This window comes from Hyaena hyaena, unplaced genomic scaffold (genome assembly GCF_003009895.1).
Source record: "Hyaena hyaena isolate Hyena2069 unplaced genomic scaffold, ASM300989v1 scaffold_118, whole genome shotgun sequence".
NCBI classification, from domain to species: Eukaryota; Metazoa; Chordata; class Mammalia; order Carnivora; family Hyaenidae; genus Hyaena; species Hyaena hyaena.
The window spans coordinates 1,139,202-1,165,722 of NW_024080751.1; the positions used below are offsets into that span (position 1 = coordinate 1,139,202).

General features: G+C 66.8%; 3 protein-coding genes across 3 annotated transcripts in view; all 3 read right to left on the bottom strand.

Annotated features, from left to right (window-relative positions):
• Positions 1–8,702, bottom strand: part of COL9A3 (collagen type IX alpha 3 chain) — a 16,996-nt gene extending 8,294 nt beyond the window's left edge. The window contains exons 1-15 of the mRNA XM_039236978.1: positions 8,599–8,702; positions 7,983–8,051; positions 6,846–6,881; positions 6,165–6,236; positions 5,570–5,623; positions 4,731–4,766; positions 4,396–4,419; positions 4,121–4,174; positions 3,718–3,771; positions 3,328–3,369; positions 1,917–1,973; positions 1,509–1,562; positions 825–878; positions 516–569; positions 211–264 (exon numbers count right to left, since the gene is read on the bottom strand). Of these exons, the coding sequence (XP_039092909.1) occupies positions 211–264; positions 516–569; positions 825–878; positions 1,509–1,562; positions 1,917–1,973; positions 3,328–3,369; positions 3,718–3,771; positions 4,121–4,174; positions 4,396–4,419; positions 4,731–4,766; positions 5,570–5,623; positions 6,165–6,236; positions 6,846–6,881; positions 7,983–8,051; positions 8,599–8,670 (786 nt within the window). The 5' untranslated portion in view covers positions 8,671–8,702. The remainder of the gene's footprint in view (positions 1–210; positions 265–515; positions 570–824; positions 879–1,508; positions 1,563–1,916; positions 1,974–3,327; positions 3,370–3,717; positions 3,772–4,120; positions 4,175–4,395; positions 4,420–4,730; positions 4,767–5,569; positions 5,624–6,164; positions 6,237–6,845; positions 6,882–7,982; positions 8,052–8,598) is intronic.
• Positions 8,703–10,852: 2,150 nt separating this feature from the next.
• Positions 10,853–17,793, bottom strand: OGFR (opioid growth factor receptor). Its single transcript, XM_039237060.1, has 7 exons — positions 17,630–17,793; positions 15,225–15,293; positions 14,559–14,637; positions 13,742–13,820; positions 13,076–13,142; positions 12,515–12,663; positions 10,853–12,046 (listed from the first exon to the last, which is right to left on the bottom strand). The coding sequence occupies exons 1-7, from the start codon at positions 17,774–17,776 to the stop codon at positions 11,227–11,229; spliced, it is 1,410 nt and encodes a 469-aa protein (XP_039092991.1). The 5' UTR covers positions 17,777–17,793; the 3' UTR covers positions 10,853–11,226.
• A 3,711-nt stretch (positions 17,794–21,504) lies between these two features.
• On the bottom strand, positions 21,505–26,293 carry LOC120234911 (MRG domain binding protein). Its single transcript, XM_039236926.1, has 5 exons — positions 25,723–26,293; positions 24,991–25,112; positions 23,303–23,384; positions 22,941–23,015; positions 21,505–22,507 (listed from the first exon to the last, which is right to left on the bottom strand). The coding sequence occupies exons 1-5, from the start codon at positions 25,868–25,870 to the stop codon at positions 22,326–22,328; spliced, it is 609 nt and encodes a 202-aa protein (XP_039092857.1). The 5' UTR covers positions 25,871–26,293; the 3' UTR covers positions 21,505–22,325.
• Positions 26,294–26,521: the final 228 nt, after the last annotated feature.

Below are 26,521 nucleotides of genomic sequence, written 5' to 3' on the forward strand. Positions count from 1 at the left end.
CCCCCCCCGGGTGTGCCCCCCCGCTCCCAGGTGTGCCCCCCCCGCCCCCAGGTGTGCCCAGGGTGCGTGCCCACAAGAGGACTCCACTCCCAGAAGGGCCAGCACGGCGCAGTCCAGGGCACTGAGGGAGGTGTCTGAGTGAGGAAGGGGAAGGGTACAGGGAGCCTAAGCCTGCGGGGAGCCACCCCCCACCCCCAGACACACACGCACCACTTTCCCAGGAGCTCCGGGGATCCCTGGCGGCCCTCGGAATCCAAGGGGACCCTGTAAAGGAGGTGGGGGGCCATCGGGGGCATCTCCTCTGGAGGCCAGCCGGCAGCCCTCCGCGGACCGGGCTCCAGCCAGAGAGACCCTGCCTCAGGCACCCCCAACCAAACCCCCCCAACGAAACACCCCCAGCAGGCCCCTCCCTGGCCGGCCACCCAGGGGTCCCAAGCTGCCCCCCTTCCCCCATTTCCAAGGCCTCCATCCCACTTCCCTACGGCCCCTCTCCATGTGATGTGGGGCTGACTTACCCGATCCCCAGGGGGCCCGGCTGGCCCCGGCAGACCTCGAAGTCCGCGAGGCCCCTGTAAGAAGAAAGCTGGAAAGGCAAGGCCCCCCAGGCCTGCACATACCCTGGGTCTTCCCTCAAAGCACCTGACCTCAGGCCAGGCCCTGGGGTGGGGGGGGGGCCACAATCCCTAGGATCTGCAGTGCGGCAGGGGCAGGACCTGGGCTGGTCCCTCTTATGGGTGTCGGTGGACTGTCCCCTGCAGCCCTAAGCAGTCCAAGGGGCTCTGACCCCACATCCCCATCCACATCCGGCCCCTTCCCCTACTCACCTGCAGCCCCACGGTGCCTGGGATGCCAGCGGGCCCAGGGGGGCCGGGATCACCCTGCAATGGAGGTGAGGGGCAGTGAGCTCTCCCAGCACCTGTCCAAGCCCAGTGGTCACCCCCCACCCCGAGCCCATACACTGGGGGCCGTAGCCCCATTCACAGCTGAGCCTCTGAGGCTGAGAGGGTACTGGCCCTGCTCTGGGAGGCGGGGGGCAATGTCTCCATGGTTTCTGCTCCAGCAAGGCCCCCAGCGTTTCCCAGACACCTCTGCCTGGCTGGTGTGGGCACGTCTGCTGCCCGTGTGGTGGCCTCACCACACTAGACATGGACCAGCCTCACCTGTAGCCTGTGGGTAAGGGCAAACCCACATTCTCCTTGGGCAGAGGCCACAGGGGGAGGTGGCAGGGACCTCCAGGAGACCTCTCCAGCCACCAGTGGGGCCGCCTGAGCTCAGGGAACTTCCGTGGGAGACCAGGCAGGTGGGGGTCTGTCCAGAGACCCTGCCCTGAATCGCTTGGCTCTGACCAGCCAGGCCCCACAGAGGAGGCGTGCAGAGTGCACCCCAGATGCAGTCAGCACCCCCTCACTCACCCACCACCGGTGGGGCCCCAGCCCCCACCCCGCAGGCCCCCTCCCCTCCCTGCCACCGCCGCCCAGGCTGGCAGCCCTGCCCTGGCCCATATTCACCTTCTCGCCGTCCTTGCCGACCTCTCCTTGCTCCCCTTTGTAGCCAGTGGGCCCCTGAAAGCAAGCGGTGGGCGAGGAGTCACAGCCCACCCCAAGCAGCCCTGAACAGAGGCCCGCGTGGCTGCCAGCCCCGGTGGGGAAACTGAGGTCCGGTCAAGAGGGGCAGGGCTGGGCCGACGCCAGCTTCCCTGACTGCAGTGCCCTCAAGGCCGCCAGTCCCAGTGTCACACCCGGCAGTGCCCAGCCCGATCAAGGCCCCAGGCTGGGTCGGATGCCAGCCCTCCTTTCTTCCTGGAACAGCCAGGGTGGGCTTTCTGGAACCCCATCTCCCCCTGACTCCCCTTTAAGGCCCTCCTGTGGGCCGCGGTGGTGGGCTCAGGTCTGAGTCACCCTATGGCTGCCGCTCACCTTGAACCCTGGCATTCCTGGGGGCCCGGGAGGGCCTGGTGGGCAGATGGCTGGGCACTGTTGGAAAGCAGAGTGGTCAGAGCGGGACCGAGGCTGAAGTCCCCACCCAGGAGCCCTGAGACGGGCCATTCCACATGAGTGAAGGGACCTCAGGCCACACCAGGGCCTCCCAGGGAGCCCGGACGGGTCCTCACTCAGTATGGCTGTGGGGTGCAGCACAGAGCCGAATTTCGGCTGCCTGGCCCCTCGCGGACTTGAACTGGGAGCCAGCTCCCCTTTCCCGATGCTCAGCACAGTGGCTGCTGGCTTCACAAAGTGGCCTTCATTGGGGCGCCTGGGTGGCTCTGTCGGTTCAGCGTCCGACTTCGGCTCAGGACATGATCTCACAGTTCGTGGGTTCAAGCCCTGTGTGAGGCTCTGTGCGACAGCTCAGAGCCTGGAGCTGCTTCAGATTCTGTGTGTCCCTCTCTCTGCGCCTCCCCCAGTCACACTCTGTCTCTCAAAAATGGATAAACGTTAAAAAAATAAAAAAGGGGCCTTCATCCTGTGTTCCTGGGCCAAGCTCTCGTCAGTGCACAAGTGTGCTCTCAGAACGGATGGGGGTCCCGCTGACACAGATGGGACGCTCCCCGCCCAGGGCGCGGTAACCCCAAGGGATGGCTCTGGGTTTCCTAGATCATTCCGCAGCTCGTCTGGTACAGAGCCAGGGCCGTCGAGCTCTGTCCCAGATGCTCTGGCCTGGCCCACGGCCAGGGACCCAGCCATTCTCCTGATTCCGGAAGATCCCTAAACCCTTCCTCTGGGACACCCTTAGTCACATACTCTGGACACCAAGCGGGGGGGGGGGGGCGGGGGGAGGGTGGAGCCGAGAGCACTGGCAGCAGAGGGTTTTCCTTCAGGAGCACCAGACGCACAGCGGAGAAAGGCCTGGGGCTGCCCCAGACTGGGTCTTGCTTTTCACAGCAGTGACAAAGCTCACAGATATGAGTCCCAGAGGCAGTCCGGAGCCTTCTCTGCTGGGGAAACCCTCGGGGCCACCCGGTTCAGCCGACACTGGCCGAGTGTGACTGAGTGCTCAGAGCCCAGCTGTGCCAGGGACCAGCTGGTGTCTACAATTTGCTTCTGTTTCACTTAAGATTCCCATTCACACTGCTGCGAGCAGGGGAGGGGAGGAGGAGCAGAGGGGTGTGTGTGGGGGTGCTGAGAGGGCGGGGGGGGGCGGCGGGGTCGTGCACAGCCAGGCAGTGGGCGGAGTTGGCGTGCTGAGGCTGTGCTCAGAGCTGGTGCCACCCACACGGACCCATGGGTAGGGAACAGGCCACGGGGTCCCCGAGGCAGTGGGCTGCGCCGGTGCCCCCTCCCCCCAAGACAGGCACCCTAGCCCCCTTCACAAATGGCGGCGACTACCTACCTGCAGGTCAGTAGCACCTTCAGGGAGGACCCCTGGGTGACCCTGGGACACAAAGACAGCCGACTTGGACACCGGTGTCCCCCCCGCTTCCTGCCACCCAGCACTCCGGGACCAGGGGACTCGGGCCCTTCATCCCCCACATGGCCAGTGTGGGGCACTAAGGACAGAAACCACCTGCCCTTGGGAGTGGGTGGCCCCTGGGCCTACGCCCTGCCTGTCCCAGGTCAGGCTGTCCACCGGCTGCCACGTGGGCCCTGGGCTCGGCCCGTGTCTGGGAAATGCATGGGAGTCACCATGGGTGTGGCTGGGGGCCCTGGGGACAGGAGAGCCGCGTCATCAGTGCCTGGCACGACCTCAGAGAAGCTCTGGGGTCCCCTGCCCAGTACTTACAGGGGCTCCAGGAGGTCCTGGGGGGCCAGGGAGGCCCGGAAGTCCAGAGGGTCCCTGGGTGGGGGGGGAGGGTTATGACATTAGGTAGAGTGGGACCAGCCTCCACCACCCTGTGCCCTCATGGGGACACTCCCACACTGCCTGCCCATCCTCCCAGTCCGTGCACGTGTCCACAGCGCATCTCGAGGCCTAGCCTGTCCTTGTCCCTGAATGTCACCCGGGGTTTCCATCAAGGCCATGAGAAAGGAAATGGGGGAGGAGGAGGGTGGAAGGAGTGAGGCTGGAAGAGGGGGGGAAGGAAATGAGCAGAGGGGGGAGGAAGCCCCTGGGGGTTGAATTGGGGGTGTCCCAGTGGGCAGGGTCTTTCTCGGAGCAGGGGGGAGGGTCAGGGCCAGTCACTCACCGGGGGGCCCCGGAGGCCAGCTCCACCAGGGACGCCACTCACTCCCGCCTCTCCCTGTGGGGGGAGGGCGGGGAGGAAGTAAGAAACAGGTGTAGACCCCCGCAAGTCCACAAAGCTCTGAGGACCCCCCACAGGGCTGGTCTGCCCTGTCCCGAGGGACGGGAACTCGGGTGGGGGGGGGGCGGGGAGCCCGTTTGGGACGCGGCAGCCAGCCTGGCTCTGAGTGTGGCGGGCGTGCTTGGGTGGGGCCACGGGGGGGGGGGGTCAGTACTCACCGGGGGTCCGGGGAGGCCTTTGCCCTGCAGTGCCAAGCATGGGGTCAGAACGTGCTGGGGACGGAGCCCGCTTGCCCGCCCCCCTCCCCCCTCCCATAAGATAGGTGGGCTGGAGGAGGGGGACCCCAGACTCTTGGTGCAGGAGGCCCTCCCTGGGGCAGAGAGGGCACAGGCACAGCCCAGATAGTGGCCCAGGACCCGGCCCAGGAGCCAAGTCCTGGAGGGAGAGCAGGCCATAGGGCTGGACATGCCTCTCAGGGCTCCCGGAGGGCACCCCGCCCCCGTCAGACCCTCAGCCACTCAGAGTCCCACTGCGAGGGGGAAGCGATACTCACCCCCAGCCCAGGGGGTCCTGGGGGGCCCAGACTTCCCTGCAGAAGGAAAGAGTGTCAGAAGTGGGTTGAGCCCAGGCACCCAGGACTGTGTGTGCAAACCTGTCCCCCTCCCCGGCTCTGAAGGAGGGCTCTCTGTTTTATAGAAGATTGAGGCCGCGGGGGGACCTCGGAGGCCCAGTGGCCGGGGACAGTTCTTTTGCCAATAATCCTGGTGAGAAAAATCCATCCAGACTATTGGAAATGAACGCAGGAAGCAGCCCAGAGCAGGCAAGGCACCCCCCCAGGAAGGCCCAGCGCTAGGGCTGACCTGAGCCACACACAAGTGCCCCAGGCCTGTGTAAGCCTTCTGGGCAAGCCCCCCACTCTCAGGTCGCTGAGAGCTTTGGCCTCAGCCCACAAGACGGAGCCCAGAAGCCTGGGCAGCCAGGCCCTGTCTGCCCTTTCCTGCTGCCCCCCTGCACCCTGAAGACACAGGGCTGGCCCGGAGGGCGCTCCCACCGGAGGCTCCTACAGAAAGCCTGGAGCCAGCCGTCCTCACCGGTCCCTCTTCCCAGGAGGAGGTGGCCCGTAAGGCTGGTGATCCCCTGCGAGGTCTGAATGCTGGGATGGCCTCCAGCAGGGCTGGTGTGCGGGCCGGTGGGCTGCCCACCCGCCACCCCCTGCCACCTGCCCTTCTGTGGCCTCTACCTCACCGCACCCTCAGGGCCCAACCAGCCCAGTCCTGGGACATCCCAGCTGCCCTCGGGGCAGCCAGCCTTGTGGACAGTGCTCCGCCCCATCCCCCTGGTTGGGGACCTCACTCCTGAGCGGAACCCATTCAACTCGGGGCAGGCACTGACCCGTTCTCCAGGAGCGCCCTTGGGGCCAGGTGGTCCGTCCTGCCCTGTGAGGCCCTGGGGAGAGAGGCGGGGGGCTCAGGGGTCACACTGGGGGGGTGGCTCCTCTCCCCCAGAGGGCACCCTCTGAACTAAAATGGTCCAGGGATTGGAAAGAACCCTGCATGGGGCCCCTTCCTCTCCCGGAGTGCCCAGGGGCTCCAGGGAGGTGAGGAGCTGCTAAGCCCAGCAGGCGGGAGAAGTCCCTTCTCAGAGCCCCCAAGGCCAAGGCCGTGAGCCCTGAGGACAAACGTGGCCAGCTTGGGGCTCAGAGGGGCCCAGATACCCAGACAGACAAGAGCTGGGAGCATTTTCACCCCTGCCGCGAGCGAGCGAGGGCTCTGTCCTCTGCCAGCCGCCAGGGCTGAGGGGTCTGGGACGCAGGCCAAGGGCCCCCCGCTGGGGGACGTCCGGAGACTCTTGAGACCAAGCAGGCCCAGCGGGAGAACCACAATTAAACTTGACTCCTGGGATACAACCCCTCCAGGTACTGGCTCGGGGGGGGGGGGGGGGGGGGGGGGGGGGGGGGGGAGGGGGAGAAAGGGGCGGGCACACTCACGTCCACACCGGGCAGTCCTGGGAGCCCAGCCTCCCCTGGTTTCCCTGGCTTCCCTGGGGCCCCTTTTGGTCCCTGGAGGAAGGAGGGGGAGGGCAGATGAGGGCAGGTCCAGCCCAGGGCCTTGGCCTTCACCAATAAGGCTTGTGTTCTGCAGCTGGGGCGCCGCCCAGCAATCAGAGGCCGGTTCTTCTCCACCAGAGGCCCAGCTGCCTGCTTCCCCGAAGACGCACCCCCAGCTGGGGCTCGGCCGCCCACCTCATTGGCCCCAGCAGGCTGCCCTCCCCTCCCCCCACCTACTCAATCACCTCTGTAGGACATTCACCTGGATGCTTCGTTCGCCTTATGCTTTGGCCGCCCAGCTAAGGGCAATTGGGTCCCTCTGTGGGCACCCCGGGGTGCCCCAGGACGCTCAATTCCTGGGCCTGAAAGCTCTGTCAAAGCTCAGGGCCCCCTAAACCGCTGTGGCAACCCGGCCTGCCTGGCACCAGCCCAAAGAAAGTCTCAAAGCCAGCCCCCACCCAGCGACACACAGAGTCCCACCCGCTCCCCTCCCGCCCCCTCCCCGCCCCCTTCCCGCCTCCTGCCTGGAGGGCAACCCAGGGCCCAGTGTGGTGGGAAGGGGGTGTCAATAACCCCTCTGTTCTAGCTCCACCCCTCCCCCCACCGTAGCTGGACACTCACCGGGGACCCTGGCAGACCGGGAGGCCCAGCTTCTCCCTGCAGAGGGGAAGGCACCCACATGTGACCAAGCATCCCCTGAAGATCCCAGCCCAGGGGAGCAGAGATCCAAGAGACAGCATGGGACTCCCCTGCACCCGACCTCATCCACACCTAGGGGGCCCCTCCTCTCGGCCACGACCCCCCAAAACAAAGCCCCACCCCTCCAGCAGCCTGAAAAGCCTCAGAAGGTGGGCCACAGCCCCTCAGACTTGCAGGGGCCCAGGGGGGACCCCACCCCCGTGACTACGAGCCCTGAGACCCTTGGAGTGAGGCTTCCAGGCCAGGGTTTTAGGCAGAATCCTCCCCAGAAGAAACAACACGAATCCCGTCAACCTGGGGCTCGGGGGGGGGGGGCATCCCTGGGCCGCCTGGGTCCAGGGTCCAATGTGGCCACCCTGCCTCGCCCCTCCCCCACCCTGCGGGGCGCGGTCAGCCAGGGTGGGTACTGATTCAATTTGAGACTCTGGGCCATCTAGGGCTTTGGGGACTCAGAAAGAGCCTGAGGATTGGTCAAGGGGGGCTCCTGCGGTACATTATGGGCGAGGGGATCCTGGGGCAGGTCCCTGCCTTTCCTGGAGGTGGCTGGATGGGGGGGTCACCCAAGACGGTCCTAGGGGAGGTTGGCCATGGGATTTCAGCTGCCTCCCCGCACCGATTAGGCCACGCTTGACCTGGGACACCCCTGAAGACAGCTTCTCCGGGGCAGAGCCAGCTCCCGCCCCCCGCCCCCAGCAGAGCTGGCTCCAGCCCTCAGCAGCCTCCAAAAAGACCCTCAGGGGAACAGCCCCACCCCTCCACCCCCAGGCCCTGAGGATACAGGAGCAAGGACCCCTCTGGGGACCCGGAGCCACACACATCAGTGCCCACATTCCCAGGCCACAGACCACCGTGCACTCCCCCCACCTGCTCTGGGGACTGACCCCTGCGGGTGAACCCTGTGCTGGACCAAGGACCGTCTTTGTCCCTTTTGCCATCCCACACCCCGCTGTGACCCAGCCCTGATCAGTGGACTTAGTTTCGTCTCCATCAGGTCTGGGGACTCAGGGAGGTTGGGGCCAGACTTGAACCCCACGGAGCCCTCCCTACCCCCAAACTCACATCAATTCCGTCCTTGCCCGGCTTCCCAGGTGGCCCTTGGGGGCCCGGAGGGCCTTGGGGTCCCACTTTCTGAAATGGAGAAGCGTCATGATGCAGATGTGCCCTCCCACCCTCTCCCACGGGTCAGCCCAACAGAGGGTCCCATTCCCGTGTCCAGAGTGGCACCGGGGGCCTGGTCCCGGGGCCCACCCCCCGAGCCTGCCTCAGAGACCCCCCCCCAACGCCCGGAATGGCAGATGGCAGTCTCTGGTGTCCGGATCCTCCAGCCAGGAGGGGCTGCGCTACAGGGAGCCTCGGGGAACAAAGGCGACATTGTGCTTGTCTGGTGGCGGCAGCAGCCGACCAGGCCAGGCGAGGACAGGGCGACCTCCTGGGCTCGTCCACGAAGTGTCTCGGTGTCTGTGAGGGCTCAGACCAGACTCTGCCCCGTGGTGAGGTAGGCGACGGGCTTCGAGGCTGCGCTGGCAGTCCCCAAGCGTCCCGGCGTTCCTGGCTCCCGCACTGGCCCAGGGTGGCCGGAGGAGGGGGGAGGGGTGTCCCCTGGCTGTGCTGCTTGACGCCCCATCTCAGAGCCCCAGGCTTCCACCCTGGCCGCCACTCTCCAGCCCGCGCTCACCTGCGCCTCGGTGACGGTCACGGCCAGGAGCTGCCCGAGCAGGAGCAGGGCCAGGGTGGGGGCTCCGGCCATGGCTGCAGTCGCGCTCTGAGCAGCGGCAGCGGCCGGTGGCGGCCTGGGCTCCGGACGGCAGGCGGGCGGGGCGGGCGGTGGGCTGGGCGCCAATTCCCGCCCCGCCGCCAGTGCACAAGCCCCCCATTCAGCAGGGCCCACCTGGGGCTTCCGCGCCGCCCCTCGCCTCCTGGCCGTGGCGGCCAGGGGGAAAAAAAAGACCCAATGGCATTTTTTGGCCAGCCTCGGAGTTAAAATTATCCCCGAGACTGATGAGTTACACACATACACCTTTTAGCAAAAAATAAAGAAGGTCTTTTCACCACTTGTGCCTCAAGCAGGGCATAGAGAGGGGATAGTCCCGTATTGAAGGGCTCCTTTCGAGCAGGGGCAGCCCCAGCCCTAGAACAGGGTGACCTCCCCAGGATCCTGAGTGCGACAGAGGGTGCCCACAGCCCAGGAAGACCCCCAGAGAGGGTGAGCACCCCTGTGCCCGGGGGGGGGGCAGGCCAAGCCTCTGGCCCCCCACTGCCCTGTCTCATGGCAAAGTCTAGGGCCTGCTCGGCCAGGAGCATCTCCCACCCAGGGGCCTCCCCCATACTGAGTCAAGAATCTCAGCTAGCCGCCAACGAGGGTGGGGTGGGGGTGGGGTGGGGGCTGGCTGCCCCTTGAGATGCGAAGGTGCTTGTGAATTCCATCCGGAAGGGCCAAGAGTGGCTCACAAGGCCTGGCCCTCCAGCAGAGTTGGGGGCACCCTAGGACATCCTCAGACAGCAGGGTGGGGCTTGGGGGCCAGCCTCTCCACTCCCCACCCACGAGCCCATGGCCTGTGGACCAAGACTGTTCTTGCCCACCGACCCCCCAACTCAGTCCCTCCTGCCTGGGCCCAGCACAGCACCACCTCCCTGCCATGCAGACCAGACTCAGAGGAATCCCAGCTGGCGTTCACCTGGGTCAAGGGCATGACCCGGTGCCTGAAACCCGGCCCCACCCTTCACCCCCAACCCATCTTCAGCTCCACACAGCCCCTCCCAGAACTGCTCCTGCCATGATGCTCAAACAGCGGCAGAGGGGCTGGGGCTGGAGGGGCCGGGGGCTGGCATCACGCCGGTGCCACAGGCGGAAGCAAAGCATCACCCATGTCTCGGGCCATCACTCTCTGGCGGGTCAGAGGCCCTGCTGGGCACGGACACTCTCCCCCAGAGCTGCTCCAGTGAGATTTCCCTCCCTCCCACTCTGGGGTTCAAGCTTCCCCATGGAACCTTGCTCCATACTGACCTACACTGAGGATTCTGACCGTTACGAGGTCAGTGGGACTCTGCTGAAGCCTCACACTCATCTTGGTGCCTTAGTTTCCCCTCTGTGGTGGGAACTGCATCACTGAGCCAAACTGGAGTTCAGGCCCCTGGGGTCCTGCCCCTTCCAGCAGATCCGGGGTGGGGTAGGGTGGGGAGGAGAGCTAGCTGCCTAGGACACACCCCTCCCCACTCCAGCCCTGGGGACACCACCCCAGGGGCTGTCCCTCCCAAATGACTTCTAGTTTGCGCAGCCTTCCACCCAGACGGGAGCTGACCATCAGTGCTTTTTGGGAGGACGGAGCCCAAGCCGCAGCCGGTGACTCTCAGAGTGAACCGTGTTCCTCCTCCCGCCCCCAGGGGAGCTGTGACCTTCGTCACTTCATTTGTTCCAAGGCAAGCATGTGGCCGCCCGCAGTCTCCTCACCCCACAGGTGTTGATGCAGAGTGGCCAGTGTGTCAGGAAGGGGGAAGGGGGGTTCCCAGCCTGAGACCCCGCCGCGCCTTGAGGAGCGGGAGGTGTGCTGTGCTCATGCCAGGTCCTGGGAAGGCTCGGTGCGGGGGGCTGCCAGGGAGGGACGGAGGGCACGGAGCCACAGAGAACACTGCTGACCCTGCTCCCCGAGGCACGACACCGTGCCCCACATCAGCGTGGGCAAAAGCCCTGTCTACACCTGGGGCACGCCGAGCCGCTGCTCATTCCACGCAGCCCACCCAGGGGACTGCGCGTGGGCCCCCAGACTTAGTGACAAAAGGCAGCCAAGGGACCGAGTGCCCGGCTCCAGAGGCCCCGGGAGGCTGTGTGGTCAGGGTACTTGTGGGGGGGGGCACCTGGGGACACCACCGCTGCGCTCCTGAGAGCAGTGCCCTCCCCCGCCCACAACCAGGGCTGCTGTCCACGCCCAAACTTCAAAGTCAAAGGAGTTTATTCAGAAAAGACTTCGGCACCAGACTAAGAAAATGAGCCCCCATTCCCACCCCCCAGACCCTTGAGGGCCAATTTACAAAGGAGTGTGTGTGTGTGTGTGTGTGTGTGTCTGTCTGTCTGTCTGTCTCGGAGGGAGGCAGGAAGTGAACTGGAGGTAAGGATTCGGAAGTCCCTGGCCTTCCGGGAGAGGGGAACTTCTTCTGCGGCCGCAGTGACCTTGAGGGCCGCAGTGACCTTGAGGGACGGGCCAGTCCTGCACGTGCTGAGCACAGCAGAAGCTGGAGCCCCAGACACCCCGCAGGGCCAGGCCAGGTTCCCCAGGCACGCGCTCCCTTAAGGCTTTCGGGGTTTGGCCTAAGGCGGCGCCTCTGCTTCCTTATCTACCAAGGTCCCCTGCGCTAGCTCGGCCCCACCATCTGCCTCCTCGACCCCATTCTCATTCTCTTTGGCCTCGGGGCACCCCGGCAGGGCAACGGGCTGGGTGGGGGACGGCGGCTCGGCCCCACCCCCGGCACCCACCGAGTCACCGCTCCCGGGCCCCTGGTCCACCTTCCTTCTCTTCCTCACCTCCTCGGCCACCTTGGTCCCCGGGGGCTGGGGGCAGGGCTGCTCGGCCTCCCCTGGGGCCTGGCTGCCCGATTCCTGGGTGTCCCCGCTCAGGCTGCCCTGGCTGAGGGCGCAGCCCTCCAGGTTCAGGGCGATCTTCTCCACCTCCGAGGCGCCCTGGGCGCCCGGCTCCCCCGGGGCCTGCTCCCGCCGGTTGGCGTCCAGCTTCCGCTTCTTGCTCTCCTTGGGGCTTGGGGGCTCCGGGCCCCCCTCCCCGCGGCCGCCCGCCGCCCGTGCCTGGTCCCCGGCCGCGCCGCCGGCCCCGGGGCGCTCCTCCCCCGCGGGCAGGGGCGCCCGCAGCCTCCGCAGCCTGTCGTGCGGCGCCCACACGAACGCGCTGCGCGGCCGGAAGTGCTCCCAGGCGAAGCGCAGCAGCTGGCGGCGCTGGCGCGGGCAGCGCACGCTGAACACGAAGTAGTCCAGGGCGCTCTGGCGCACGGCCTGCAGCTGGCGGCGCACCAGCGTCTCCTCCAGGAAGAAGCGCGCCAGCGGCGCCTGGTAGCGCTCCAGGCCCAGCTCGCCCAGGGACTTGAGGATGCGCGTGATGCGGAGGTTGTTGTGGCTGTGCCTGCGGCCGGGAAGCGGGCGCGCTGGCGAGGGGGCAGGGGGCGGTGCGGCCCGGGCCCACCCTCCTCCCCCCACCCCCCCGCCCCCGTCCTGGAGAAAACGGCTTGTGCCGAGCCCTGCAGGTGGGAATCCTGATGCATCTTCTAGAAGCGGGCCGCCCCTGGGCCCCCTGGATCTACCCCTTTACCTCCTCCCCAGCGGGGGCTGCACGCCAGGGAGGAGGGCTGAGCCTGCCAAGCTGAGGCTGCAGCCGGCGGGCATCCTGGCCCACACCCTGGCGGAGGCGGCGCCGCTCGCAGTGAAACCCACCGGTGGGACCGCCCCCACCCTGCAAACACGGAGGGTGCTTGGAGCCTTTAGTCCCCTGCCCAAGTGTCCCTGGAGTCCCTCCTTCTCCGCCAAAGTGCTCCCCCCGCACCTGCCCACCCAGCACCCGCCTCAGTGGCGGTGGGGGAGGGGCTGTCCTCACCGGTTGAGGTTCTGGAAGCGCGTCTGGTAGTTGTGTGCCCGGCGCAGCTGACCCGTGCTCCGGTCCTCCAGCTGGATCCCGTAGAAGCCCAGCATGAGCTCGTAGGCCTGGACGAGGCGCTCCCTGACCTCCCTGGAGCTTTTAAACGCCTGGAACACACCGGGAGTGGGGAGTGCGGGGGTGACCACGGACTGTCGGGCTGACACCTCCCGCGGGGCCTGACTCTTCTAAAGGGCTAGACTCTTACTTCCAGAGGGAAACGCCAGGGTGCAGGGGCCCGAAGAATTAATAACGCAACTCTCTAAGCTGCTGCCTGGCCTCATCCAGCCCGAGGCTCCGAGGCTCCGAGGCTCCAGCTTAGCCCCCCGGGGGGCACCGCGGGGGCTCCCCGGCTGCCCAGACCCCCCTGCTCCTCCAAGCCTGTCCTGCGCCAGCCCCACCCGGGGGCGGCTCCGCTCACGGCCCTGGCCCGGGGCTCCCCGGCTTGGGCCAGCTGCCGCGGAAAGCCAGATTTCCCCAAGCCTGCGAGGAGCCCCCGGGGGCGGGGCGAGGCCGGCTCACCTCCACCTCCCGGAGCGTGAGGGGCTTGGCGTGCCAGTTCACTCCAGGTTCACGCAGAGGAAACAGCCTGTGGGGGACGGGTCACAGGTCCCGGGCGGCTCGGCAGCCTCTCCGGCTTCACAGCTCCGCGCGGGGAGGGCCTGGCTGCGTGAACGTGTGTGGGGGGCTCTCGCGAGGCAAAGCCAAGGGGAGGGGCGGGAAGGCTGCGGGGAACCTGTCAGGGGCCAGGGCACAGGACTGTGCCCACGCGACGGGGGGGGGGGGGGCCTCGGGGGGCGTGACCGGCAGCGAGGCTGCTCTGGCAGCCACTGCCCAGGGCGGTCCAGGCCTTGCTCGTCACTCCGGTGCTCTGGGGTCTAGTCGTTAGTGCCGCACAACTATTCCCCACGGGGCTCTGTGGCCGGGAAAAGGCCCCCGACAGGCCGTCTCCAAGTGCACACTGTCTGGGGACACGCCAAGGCTTTCCAAGGCAGCCATGCCGGCAAGGATCACCTCAGGCCACTCTTCAGCCTGTCACCGTGAGTGTCCCAGGGGCTCTGTCCCGGCTCGCCGCCTGTCTGCTGCTCTTCCCGCTTCCCGCGCCCACTTTCGGCCTCAGAGGCGGCGTACAACCGCCCCACCCCCGCCCCGCCGAGGGCGCCTGCCCAGGGAGCACCACCTACTCACCACTGGATGTAGGAGTGATTCTCCTCCAAGACATCGTAGTCCTCCCTCCAGTTCTGAAGAATGTCTTCAATGAAACAGCCTGGGGGGCCCCGTGGGGACAAGTCAGTGAGGAGCTGCTAGAAGCACCCCCCTTCCTTCCCCTCCTTTCTTGAGGACCTCGGGGCTCCGAAGCGGGTACGTGTCACGTGACCGTAACCCCCCAGCCGAAGCCCCCGGTTCTTTTGCAGTCCAGACTCGGGCTCTGGGTTGCGGACTGAGCCCAGACCCGGGTGAGAAGGGCCACGCTGGGAGGGTCCGGAAGGGCACAGGGCCCCCCCCCCGTCTTTGCAGAAAGGGGGCCTCGCTGCCCCAACCACAGCCTGGTCGCCGGAACCCGACCTCAACACACCTCCAGCGGACGCCCCCCCAGCCGGGCCTCCTGCAGGGCGGCCCCGTCTGTGCCGAGGGCCGGGCAGTGGCTCCGAGGCCACGTGCCCCGCGCTGCGCTCCCGCTGCGCTGCAGGGGAGGCGCCACGCCTGGACAAACGCGCGTGGGTGCGGTCTAGTGGAGCCTCCCTTACGGCCGCTCACAGTTGAATTCCATGTAATTTTCACATCACAGAACACTTCCCACCCCGGGTTTTTTCCGACCATTTGGCGATGTAACAATTACTCTGAGTCGCCACTTTACGTCTGTGCTTTCCCACTAAGGCAGCCGACCTGAGTGGGGAGGGGCTCGGCCCTTCCCGGGCGTCCCCTCAGCAGCCTCCAGGGGGCGCTGCGGGGCAAGCGGGAACCGGGGCCGGCCCCCCGCCGCCGGCGGCCCGCGGACGCGCACCGTTGGGCAGGAACCGGATCTCGTTTCTGTAGAAACTCAGGTTGGGCATGTCGCCGTTGCCGTCCCGCTCTACCAAGTCCTGAAGAGCCAGAGAAAGTTGCCAGTCGACACATCTCCAGAAACAGGCTGCCTCCAGGGCCCCTCACACTAGAACGTTCCTGGGGGGGAGGGCGTCTGCTCTTGGGCCCGCGAGCCTCCGGACCCCTGAAGGCTGGCGAAGACCCCGAGCGCCCCGCTGGGCCCCTCGCCCGCAGGGGAGGACCAGCCTCCGCGCCAGGGCACCGGCTCCCTCGGCCACCACCGTCCCCTCCTCGCCAGCGTGGGCGGGGCGGCAGGTCCCCTCCGTGCGTCCCCAGGGTAGCCCAGGGGCAGCCTGACACTCAGTGCAGAGGGCAGCACGACTGCCACCGACACGGGCCCCGACACGCGGGGTGTGCCACCAGCTGGTGCTGCTCCCGCGCTTTAAAGGCAAGGGCACCAAGGCTCAGAGAGGCGACTGCTGTCCTCGTCACCCCCTGCTTAGGGCAAGGAGCGCAGTCCCGGGGGGCCGTGGGACCTCGTCTGAGGAGAGGGGCTGACGAGAGGTGCTGTCCCGATGGCCTTCTCTGGGTGGAGGGTGGGCGCCTGTCCCAGGCGGGGGTGCGGGCGCCACGGGCGGCTACCTACCGGGTAGTGGTGCCGGTACCTGCATGTGTCCCGCATGGCTCGCCAGTTCCGGGACCCCGTCATCCTGGCCTGGGGAGAGAGGAGACGGGTGAGACCCCTCGGGAGACCCACCCCTACCAAGCAAGCCCCTGTCCTGGTAAGGGCAGCCAAGGGCGCGGGTCAGCTGGCAACAACCCAGAAGGGGCCGGAACGGGCGGAGCAAGGCCTGCCCCCTCTGCCACCCTAGCTCCCAGGACCCGGGCTGACCGGCGCGACCGTGGGGCGCAGCCCTGCCCCCGCGCTCGAGCTTACTTCCTTGCCGGTATCTGCCAGCAAAGTCCATTTGGACCCCAGCCCCAGGTCGTGCCTGGTACTGCCTTCCCCAGTGCTTTCTTTCTGTACAGTGCTCTGTCCCAGGCTCGTGTCCTGAAGGGCGGTGGCCTCACGGCCTACAGCCCCGGGGGGAGAGGGGAGAGGGGGGAGGGCCCAGACACTTGTCTGACAACGAAATGAATGACAGAGGCCCGGGGAACCAGTCTGGCCCCTGCCCCACGCTCGCCGACCAGCCCCTGGGTCTCCTGGCCTCGCACCCCATGGGAGAGCCTGCTCAGGGGGGCCCACAGGCTCCTCGCCGCCCCCCAACACCCGCAGCCCTGATCTCTGCAGGCCAAGCACCCCGGGGTCCTGGGAAGGATAGAAGGTAACCTGACGGCCAGGATGCTGGGAAAACGCGGCTTGGCCCTCCCTCTGGTAGGGTGAGAGGCATGAGCAAGGCTGAGCCTGGCCTGAGGTCCGACAGAAGCCGGGAGAAAGGGCCCAGGCGGTTCGGCTCCTGGCTCTACGGGGCACAGCCCATCCCGGGGGAAACACCTGGCTCCAGGATCGTGGAAGGAGCAAGAGAGCACTGCAGGGGGAGTCAGGAGGCCAGGCCTGGCACTGTGTCCCTTGGCTTGACCCCCTCCCCACCCCCCAACATGCTCCAAATGGCTCTGAGCTCCCGCAGGGGTCTGGGGGTGCCTCTCTGCCCAACTCAGAGCCCAGGGCTTGCTGGTCATGGCCTTGCCTCCCAGCTGAGGGCCAGAGAGACACAGACACTCAGCAGGGGCTGCCCGCCCACCATCCCGGCTCAGCCCCACGGGTGCACAGACGACACAGCCCAGGACAAAGCACCACAAGGCTGGCCTGGGGCCCAGCGTAGAAGTCAGCGACTGTGGCATCTCTCTGAGTGGCCTTGGGGCCAGCGCGCGGCTATAGGAGTGGGGCCCATGGAGCTACAGCAGGGCCAGCACCCTCTGTCTCAGTCAGGGCCCCAGGCAGTGGGCACCTGCCTGTGCTTCCCGTGGCCACCGTGCAGCCCGCTTCCTCCAGAAGCTCACGCCTGCCTCTGACGCCGCAGAGGCGCTCCGCCTCCCCCAGGCCCAGGCGCCCCTGCGGGTCCCTCTCCCTGGCCACTGCGCCAACCACACAGAGAAGCCCCGAACCAGAGCTCTCATCCGTTCCGGGGGGAAGGCCACCTAGGATCACACAGGCTGGAATTCAAGACCCGGAGACACGATGCCAGTACATCATCCTCCAAAAGTGACAGACGTCACCTAGGCCCCAATAACTCCTGGAACCCCAGCTGGGGCCGCCCCTGGTAAGGAGTAACACGAGTGACACAGTGACCAGTGGCCATGAGAAGAAAATCAGCGGCGACAGGAGTAACTGACAGTAACAAGGAGTGTCACCAGTGGAGACAAAAGTAACAGCTGGTCACCTAGCTAATCAGTAGTAACAAAAGTAACAGCTGGTAATGACAAATAACCAGCCATAACTAGAGTAACTGGTGCTAACAAGTCACCCAGCTGCAGCCCTGGCTCAGGCAAGTCGCAGAAATGTGGTCTCCAAGGCCACCCGCGAGAGGGTGGGCGCTCACCCAGCGAAGAGCGGTGGGGTGGGGGCGGGGGGCTCCCTGAGCAGCCCCGGGCGCAGAAGCAGGGGGTACCCAGAGGCAGTGGAGGGGGTCAGCACAGACGGCTGGGATCTACTCAGAGCAGAGCCAAGGGGCCGGAGGCGGGGAGTGACAGAGAGGAGTCCGGAACGTGCCCCGGGTATGCTCTTCAGGAAGTGTCATCACACGACACGGGTCTGAGGGTGGCCCTGGATCCCCCCGCAAGGTACCCCCGGCTGGGCCGGAGCTGGGAAGCGCAGGACGGGCTGCGTCTCGGCGTCCAGGGACCTTGAGGGGACGCGAGGGGGCGTGGGTCGGGGAGGGGGCAACAGCTGGAGAGGGAGGGCCAAGCCCCAGGCCGGGTCTGGGGGGGGGGGGGGGGGGGGGGGGGGGCGCGGCCTTCCCGGAGCGGGGCCTCACCCCCACCTCGCGGCGGCCGGGCGGGCGCACCCCCGGGCCCGGGCGCGGGGTCCCCGGCGCGCGTCGGGACCGGCACCTGGAGCGCGTCCTCTCCGTCGTCGCCCTCGCCCTCCGCGTGCCCCGGGGCGCCGGCCTCGCCGTTCTCGCCGCCGCCAGCGCTCGCGTCCTCGCCGTCTTCCTCCTCGTCCTCCTCCCAGGTCGAGTCGCAGTCCGGGTCGTCCATGCTCGGGCGGCGGCGGGACCAGCGCTCGGGCGGAAGCGAAAGCGAGCGAAGGAGGAAGCGCGGGGGCGGGGCGGGGCGGGGCGGGGCGGGGCGGGGCCGGGGGCGGGCGCAGGGGGCGGGGCCAGCGGCGCCGTCCGCCCGGGGAAGGGCCCCGCCTCCGCGGGAACGCCCCCCCCGGAGGACGCCTGCCCCCTCCTCGCTGGGACTGCCCCCGGGGTGCGCGCCCGGCGATTTCTCCGGGGAGGATGCTCCCCGCCCAGGCTGCCCCCCAGGATCCTCCCACAGTGTCCCTGCCCCTTGGGAGAATGCACCCCCCACCCCCAAAATACCCCCTGTATAGGTGTGTCCCCAGAGGATGCTCATCCCGGAGAATCACCCCAGAATGCCCCCCCCAGGACAACCCGCCCCAGAGGAGGACCCCCACCTACTGGAAGCCCCCTCCTCCAGAATATCCCTTGTCCCAGAGAAGGTTCTGGAGGAAGTCTACCAGCCTCTGGAGAAGGCCTGCAGGAGAGCGCCTCCACAGGGATGACCCCCGGGAGCGTGGCCCCGGGAGCTGCCCTCCCTGGAGGGCGCGCCCAGGACGCTCCCAGGCGGATGCCCAGCAGCTGTAGGCTGGGGCTGCGGTCTCAGGAGAGGCTCCTCTGGAAAGAGTCTGCCTCCACGGCCCCAGCCTGTGGGCAGAAATCACTCCCGGGGCGGTAGGACAGAGATCCGCGTGTCCCCCGTAGTCGGCTCGCACCCCGGCAGTTTGCTCCTGTAAGGCCAGTAGGAGAGACCCTTTGCACCGTCGCTGCGCGCCTGACCTCTGGTCCCTTTGCCACGTCCCATCAGTGAGTGGTAAGGTGCTGCCTAGAGGGAGGGGACGCATGAATGACTGGGTGACTGGGGGGTCACCCTGAGGCTGTTCAATACAGGTGGCCCTGGTTAAACATCCCCTCGGGGGCCTCTCTGGGGGCTGGGGGTGGCTGGTGGCGGCCGCCCTCTTCGCGCATATTGGCGCGTGTCAGACAGCTGAGAATCACCCGCAGTTGCAAATTCCCCAGTGACTGCGGGTCCTTCCCTTAATCTGTGCCTTCACATCTGTGGTGGCCACGGGGGTCCCAGCAACGTAGGGGACCCACCCCTCAAAATGCAACTTAAGAGTGGCCACCCCAGGTAGAATTTGCCCTCTGTAACTACTATACCACTTCATTGTTTCACGATATCTTAGCTAAAACTGAATTCTGGCCTTTTGACGGATCTAGCCACGGGGGTAACTCCCCAGGGTTAACGGGGTAGAGGGTGAAGCCAAGCCCAGCACCCCCCGGGGACGCTGACCTCTCCCAGCCCTGCAAGTGGCCAGTGACAGCTGAGCGCTGAGCACAACCTTCCGATCTGGCTGTGGGCACAGCTGACGGCCCTTCTTGATGCCGGGGGTCCTAACTCCTGGCTGCTTGTCCATCCTCATTAATTCTCTGGGTACAGCCTCACCTGCTGGGACCTGTATACATACGATGTCACTTTCTAAAAACGGTGGTGACCCTCCCCCCATGGACATCTGGGCATTTCTGCAAATGGTCTGCCATCAATGGGCAGGGTGGGGTTCCTGGGCTGCCTGCTGCCCATCTGAGGGGGCCAGCCGGGGGGGCAGATTGCCCCCTGGGCCTGACCTTCCACTTGCCTGATTTGTACCTGGCCCTGGAGGCCCCGGTGAGGACATAGGGTAGACGACACCACGAGCCCTGATGGAGGTGTCCATGTGTTGGGGACGGGATGCAGGGGTTTGGCTGCTCTGAGGGGCACTGCGGCGGGGAGGCTGTGCCCTTCTGCAGGCGAGGCGGCAAGCTCTCCCACCGCTGCCTTCCGCCAGGGCCAGGACGACGGACACTCTCAGGACAGCTGCTCTCAGACGCTGTCCGGCTTTTGCTCGACAAGGAAGAGGCACACCGACTGCACCTGTAGCTGCTTCTGTGCAGTTTGCGTGGGGCTGCTCAGGGCGTATTAACCCGGGAGCCCAGATTCCGCCGCAGAAGCAGCCGGAGCCCGTCTTGTGCTGGAGACCATTTCCACCCCTCTGCACCCGGGGGACGCCCACCGTGGGCTCAGGGCTCTGGACAGCTTGCTGCCCAGGCTGGGGGATGTAGGGGGGACTGGATGCGGCTGGACGGGGTGGGGGTGGGGCCCAGGCAAGGGGGGCTGGGCGGGGGCTTGGGCGGGTGGGGGCTGGATCAGGGGGGCTGAGGCAGGTCCCAGAGGAGCGACCGCAGCCCACACGCTCCTGCCCCTCCTCCGGGCACTAGCAGCAGGTGGTGGGCCCCAGGGTGGCCTTGTTCTGGCTGAGGAGCCTTGCGGGAGCTGGGCAGAGGCAGGCTCAGGTTAGACCTGCCTTCACGTTTCCTTCAGGCGAAACCAGCTGCAGCCAGGTTATTTGGCCCAAATCCCATCCCACCCACCCAGCCCTGAGGGAGCTCCGCTGCGCCCTGTCGCTGCCCAATTTGTAGGTGCCTGGGAGCCCACTCTCCTTCGTCAGCCCTGGGGGGCCTGGGCTGGGCTAGAGCGGGGAGGGCTGTCCCCACCCAGGCAGAGGCTGCGCCTCCCCAAGTCCCGGTGTCCTCAGCACCAGGAACGTCCGGGTTTCTGTCTGAGGTCAGGGGTGCCTGTGTCCTGCAGGCGCCCACACGTCAGCCTCTCCTCAGCGCCCGTCCTCTGTCAGACACCGCGTGCCTGTGTGGTGGGGGCCGAGCAGTACTCCCATGTCACAGAGTGGACCCCTAGGCCAGGAAGGCAAAGGGCCCCGGGGGCCTGTGAATTTCACCTGTACAGACCGCCAGCAGCACACAGGAACCGGACCCAGTGCAGGGAGGCTGAGATCCCGTGAGCCTCACCCCTGCTCGGGGCTGCGGCCCCCACAGGCACAAGGCATGGGGTGTGGCCCCAAACGGGCCCCTGGGGTGGGGGCCATCTACCTTGCTAGGCTGGACCCCCACGCCCCTCCCCCCATGCCTCCTGGGAGGGCAGCAAATGTTCAGTCATCATGAGACAGGTTTGATTTCTTGACTAGACTTTTCCAGCATGTTCTGAGGTCCCTGAAGATACTGCTCCAGATCGGGGTCTACATCAGAAGGGGAAAGACCCCCATCTTTGTGGACGTTTGCCCCACGCCTCTGCCGGCTCTGACTCTCCAGGAACTAGGCAAACCCGTGCTGTCTCAGGCAGCAGGGTCCCAGCGACAGAAGCCGGTGCAGAGCGGGCACTGAAGGAGGGCTGGCAGCGACATGGCACAGGCCAGCATCCAGTCCCCGCCGGGCGGCCGCATGGGGCACCAGGTTCCCGCCCTCGCCTGGTGGGCCCCGCGCCCCCCTGTCCTGCTCCGAGATGGAGGGGGGATATCCAGCTTCCCGGGGACTTGTCCAGATGAAGGACCTGTGGCGCGGAGGTGGGACCCTCCTCCGCCGAGAAGAGACTGGGCCCCGAGTCCCGCGCGGCCGGAGGACGAGCTCGCAGCCGTCCGTGCTCAGCCAGCCACAGGCCCCGCTTGTCCGCTGTCCCGGCATTTTATATTTGGAGGACTTGTCACACTCAACAAAGTTTCCGCTTGGCTGATTTCTGGTCGTCAATACATTGTATCGAAGGAATGCTGCTGAGCCTGTGGAGCGTAGGCTGCGGTTATAGACCTTGGAAAAATCAACACTTTCTATGTAAGAAAAGGGCCCTCATATTGGCGTCGAAACCACAAGACTCCAGGCTGCTGCTCTGTGCTTTAATATTCCGCACTCAAACGACAGAATTTCAGGCAACCCTGGGCCCCGGGCCCCTTCCCTCCACTCACTCATTTGGTCTGTTTGCAAGTTACCTGATGATACAAAAATAGCCGCTACAAATCCTGTTTCTGGCATATAAAAACTGAGCGAAAAGTGTCTCAGTAGTTGTGACCTTAACACAAAACATCTCAGGAAAAATACAACGCAAGTTTCGCTTCTGCAGTGTGGTTTGCATATAAAACACTAGTAAAATAGGCTTCTTAAAAATTAAATAGTGAACCACCGCCCGGTTCTATACATCGTTACAGCACAAGCGAATGAGGCCCGACGTCCAGTTCCGTTTCTCAGGCGGGGGGCCGGTCTGCCACACGGTGGCCTGAGTTCTTCTCTCCCGACGTGGCAGCCAGCTCGGGAAGAGCGGCCAACAGATGGACAGACGGACAAACGGGCAGCGCGCTCCTCAAGGGCACAGCGAGACGGGCTTCCTGCCCGCCAGTGCAGGCCTCGTCCGTGCCCCTCGCCCGGCTCCGCGGAGCCTGGACCGCAGCGCGGCCCGCACACCGGCGCAGACGGAGCTGGCCCGACGGCGCGGGGGCGCAGAAAGGACGCCTGGCTCCCAGCTCTCCGCACCTGAGCTGCGGCCCTGGTCCCTGGGGGCCTCCGGAGGTGGTGGCGGTCGGCCCTGTGGGGGCCGCAGGTGCCTGAGGCAGGGTGGCGGGCGGGGGGCGGGTAGCATCTGGCCAGTGGCCGCCGCCGCCGCCGCCGCCGCCCCCACCCCCCACCCCCCACCCCAGGCTGAGCCACGTCTACGTCCGGCGCCGCTTGGCAGCACTGGGGCTGGAGGGGTTGCTGTTGGCCGTCAGGACCTTGTCGGTGACCCGGCTGCGCTTCCGCTTGTCCGCCCCTTCCTTGGACCCCAAGTCTGAGGGGTTCTTGTCTTTGCTGGACTTTTCCGTTGCTTTCCCCAAGCTTCCTGAAGACGAAAAAACTGGGAGACAAAATCATTTGGCTGAAAACAGAATACCCAGAATTTTATTTCATCTTCCTGCTCAGTTATGAAAAGCTGCACCTACACATACGATACCCTCAGCCGGGGCTGCCGTGGGGCCTGCAGACAGCTGAGTCCTCCTGAGGACCCGCCCGTCCCCCGTCCCTGCCTCGCGGAGCCTGTCCCCTGCTGGCCGGCCCCCTTGCCCTGCACGCCCCGCACCCCACAGCGTCCGTCCCCTGCCCGGTGCCAGAGCCCCAGGCCGCCGTGGGGCCCGCTCGCAGTGTGGGCCACGCACGACGCCAGCCTTGCCCCGGGCTCCTGCCCAAGCAGGTGAAAGACCTGCCAGGGCGGCTGTGGCCCAAGGGGGCCTGACACGCAGGCGGGGCCGCTCCTGGGGCCCAGGGCAGGGTCGGGGGTGCTCCCCACTCACCATCGTCTGCCCCGTTGTGGGGATCCACATCTTCCTTCATTTCTTCCTTCATTTCCTCTTCAATGACCACTTTTCCTGTGGGGCGACAGCTGACGTTTACCACAACGGTGGGAGACGCGGCCCCGCCCAGCGCTGCGGATGGCTCAGGCCGGCGACGGCTGTGTGTGTGGTTCTCAGCTGCCGCCAGGCCGCTTTTAAAGAGAGCCCATTGTTCTTGAACAAGTTCCCGCCAGGCCCCAAGGCCCACCAGACACCCCCTCAACACCCCCCCACCCTCCCCTCCGTCCACCTGGCCCGCGGAGCACCGGCCAGCAGCCCTCACTCCTCCCCCGCCCTGGGCCCACGCCCCGCCTGAGCCTCACCTTCTCTGACTTCGTGAATGATTTCTTCCGGAAGGACAAAGTTCCTCTCTGGATTTGGAAATGGAAGAATCTCAGATTCGTGCTGATGGCAGACAGGGCGATTTGTTTAAAGAAACAAAGAAAAAAATGTCATTTTAGCAAGTCACCAAAAACCCGTAAGAACCGACTGAGGGGCACCAGAGCAGGGCACGGAGCGGTCTCGGAGAGCTGGGGCGACGGCACCCAGGGGGTGAGGACAGCTCCCTGTCTCTGCCGCAGTCTGCCCGGGGCTGGGCATCTCTAACAGGCCTGCAGAAGGCATGGCTCCGGCTCCAGCCACCAGGGGTCGTCATCTGAGCTGAGGCTGCACCATCCCCCCCCCTCGGGCAAAAGCAGGCCACAGCCCTCCTGCTGATCTGTCCTGCCCACCTGGCTCGGCTCCCTCCCCACAAGAGTATGTTCAGGGGACAATGACAGTGGAGCTCGCAGACATGGAGGGTGCGGGACAGGGAAGCTACTGCCTTAGAAGCCAGGTAAGACAACACAGCGGTGTCAGGGACACTGCTTCTCAGAGTCCCACTTGTCACACGGGCCCCGTGTGCTAGGAGGGACAGCGACCCTGGAGGCACAGGACCACCGGGGGGGGGGGGACGGTGAGCTGGTGGCAGGCCTCTGCACAGGGAGGGGCTCAGCGGGCAGGCCTCCTCTCTGTGCCTCACAGGCCTCGCAGGCCGTGGTACAGCTCAGCTCAGCTCGCAGATGTGCTCGGGGCTCCTGGGGTTCGGAAACCCCGCGGCTCCTGGTAACCCCTGTGGTGGAAGCCACAGACGCACGTTGCCAGGGTCCCAGGGGACTCTGGCATCAGCTCCGTGGGGGCACTGGGGGCTAAGGAGTGACGACCTCGAGGTCGTGCCTGGTCGCACACAAGCAACAGGGCAGACAGAAGTTCCAGCAGAGGGGCGAGGGGCTGCTTGCCCTGGACTAGAACCTCTGAGCGGCGCCTTGCAGCTCCCAAGTGCAGCGAGGGCCTGGTGCCAGCTGTGTCTGTGTCCCTGGCTGCAGTGGGACAGGGACCCTGCCACCCTCGGGTCTGTGTCTTGCTTCCAGCCTCTACCGGCCTGGAGTCACGGGATGGGAAGTCTGGGGACCAGGTGACCCCACAAGGTAACGGGTGTGGGGGTGAGGCCCCTTCGGGATGACAGCCAATCCTTGATGAGCTGAGTGCATCCTGCAGGCCGGTCAGTCAGTCCCCAGAGCGCAGCTGTTGCCCTTATCTGCTTTCTTGAGTAAAACAAGGAGCTGCAAACCACCTGCCCAAACCCGCAGGAGGCAAGGGTAGATGTGGACAAGGAAGGCCCCAGCTGGGAAGGCCAGTGTGGCCCTAAGTCAGCCGGGGGGGAGGGGGGAGGGGGGAGGGAGGAGGGAGGGACAGAGCCTCACCCCTGCCCTGGCACAAGTTCCTCCTACCCCTCTGCTTGCCTGTGGCTCCCACTGCCACCCCCCCAACTCTGCAGGGGCCTGCACTACTTCCTCAGCTGCTTGACCCACTATCCCCTGCTGCCACAGGGCCCTGACGCCTGCTGCTGGTCTGCGGGGAATGCCCACCGTGTCCTCTGGCCGGCCTGGTTTCCTAGTTAGCCTGCCCGGGGCTCTGTGTGGGGGAAGGGGAGCCCTGGCCTGAGGACTGGAGAGGGTGGGACCCAGCTTACCAGTGCCTGCATGTCGTACATGGTGCTCAGGTGGTCCCAGATGACCTTGGATGGGACCTGCCGGCCGATGTTCTGGCTGAACTTGTCCCGGATACAGATCATGTGGAAGTGCCGATTGACACCTGTGGGTGGAAAGAGTCACCTGTGAGGAGGGGAGAGGTGGGACGCAGTGGGGGAGGTAGAGGCTGGGGTCAGCAGAGGAGGAGTAAGAATGGGAGCAGGAAGGTCAGTGTAGGAGGTGCAAAGGGAGGCTATGGGGGGGCAGGGTGGAAGAGGGGCGCAGCAGGGGCCAGAGGGAGGATATAGGAGGGGCAGGAGGGGCCAGAGAGAGGGTGCAGGGGTGCAGCAGGGGCCAGAGGGAGGGTACAGGGTGCAGCAGGGGCCAGAGGGAGGGCACAGGGGTGCAGCAGGGGCCAGAGGGAGGATACAGGGGTGTAGGAGGGGCCAGAGGGAGGGTGCAGCGGGGGCCAGAGGGAGGGTACAGGGGTGTAGGAGGGCCCAGAGGGAGGGTACAGGGGAAGGTACAGGAAGGCGGAGGGGCGCAGGGGAGGAATGCAGGAGGGGGTAGCGTCAGCGGGGGGGGGTGGGGGGGGCGGAGGGGTCGCCGGGAGCAGGGGAAGGAGGAGGTGCAGGTGGGTGGGCGGCTTGGGAGGCCCCGCCCCGCGCCCCCAGCCGTTGCCCGGCCCGCCCCGCCCCCACGCGGGTCCGCGGCCTCGGCGGCGTTCCACTCACCGACCGGCTTGTGGCCCAGCATGGCGTGGAAGAGACACACCTCCACCTCAGGGCTCCACACCACCGTCTCCTCAGCCGGACTGGTGGCCGCCTCCCCTGGCCCCTTGTCGCCCGGCGCGCCGCCACCGCCCACCTCGGCCTCCCCCATGGCCCGGCCGCCCAGCGACGAGCCCCCGGCGGGAGCGGGCGCGGCCACGACCTCCGCGCAGGCGCACTTGCGGGGCGGGCGCGCGCGCGCGCGCGCGCGGCGGGCTCGGGCTCCGGCTCCGGCTCGTGCGCGGCGCCGGCGCAGGCGCAGCGGAGGGTGGGGCCCCGCGGCTCCCCCTGGCGGTCGGACCCCGGGGCTCCGCCTGGCGGCCCGGCCCCGCGGCGCAGCGCGGTCGGCGCGAGCGGGCTGCGGAAGCTCGGGGGAGAGGTTGCGGCGCCCGCGGCGCGGCTCGGGGTGAGGCCCCTCGGAGCTGTGCGCTCTGCGGGGCGGGGCTGCCAGCAGCACGGCCCCGTCTGAGGCGCCTGGGAAGAAGAGCGGGCCCCTGACAGCGCCTGCCGGCGTGGGCTCCCTGCGCCTTCCCACCGCCCCGGCTGGACCTGGCCTTGACCGCGGGCCTCGGTGGGGGCCACCCCGGAGGGGGCGGGGCCAGGCCGGGCCGCCCAGTCAGGGCCGCCGTCTCCGCCCCGCCCCGCCCCGCGGGCCGCGCCCCGCCTCCTCCCAGGCCCCGCCCACCGCGGGGCGGGGCCGCGGACCTGCTGCGGAGAGCGCTCCTCCCCGCCCTCCAGGTGTCGACTCTGGGGGCCCCTCCCG

Bases quoted from the DNA above. Each gene is read 5' to 3' on its own strand.
- OGFR (XM_039237060.1), bottom strand. From the start codon at position 17,776: ATGGACGACCCGGACTGCGACTCGACCTGGGAGGAGGACGAGGAGGAA. The intron at 14,638-15,224 runs GTAGGTAGCCGC...CTGGCTCTTCAG, and splicing joins GGTACCGGCACCACTACCCG to GACTTGGTAGAGCGGGACGG. The intron at 13,143-13,741 runs GTGAGTAGGTGG...CGTCCCCCACAG, and splicing joins AATCACTCCTACATCCAGTG to GCTGTTTCCTCTGCGTGAAC.
- LOC120234911 (XM_039236926.1), bottom strand. From the start codon at position 25,870: ATGGGGGAGGCCGAGGTGGGCGGTGGCGGCGCGCCGGGCGACAAGGGG. The intron at 23,385-24,990 runs GTAAGCTGGGTC...GTCTGCCATCAG, and splicing joins TGTACGACATGCAGGCACTG to CACGAATCTGAGATTCTTCC. The intron at 22,508-22,940 runs GTGAGTGGGGAG...TTTGTCTCCCAG, and splicing joins CCACAACGGGGCAGACGATG to TTTTTTCGTCTTCAGGAAGC.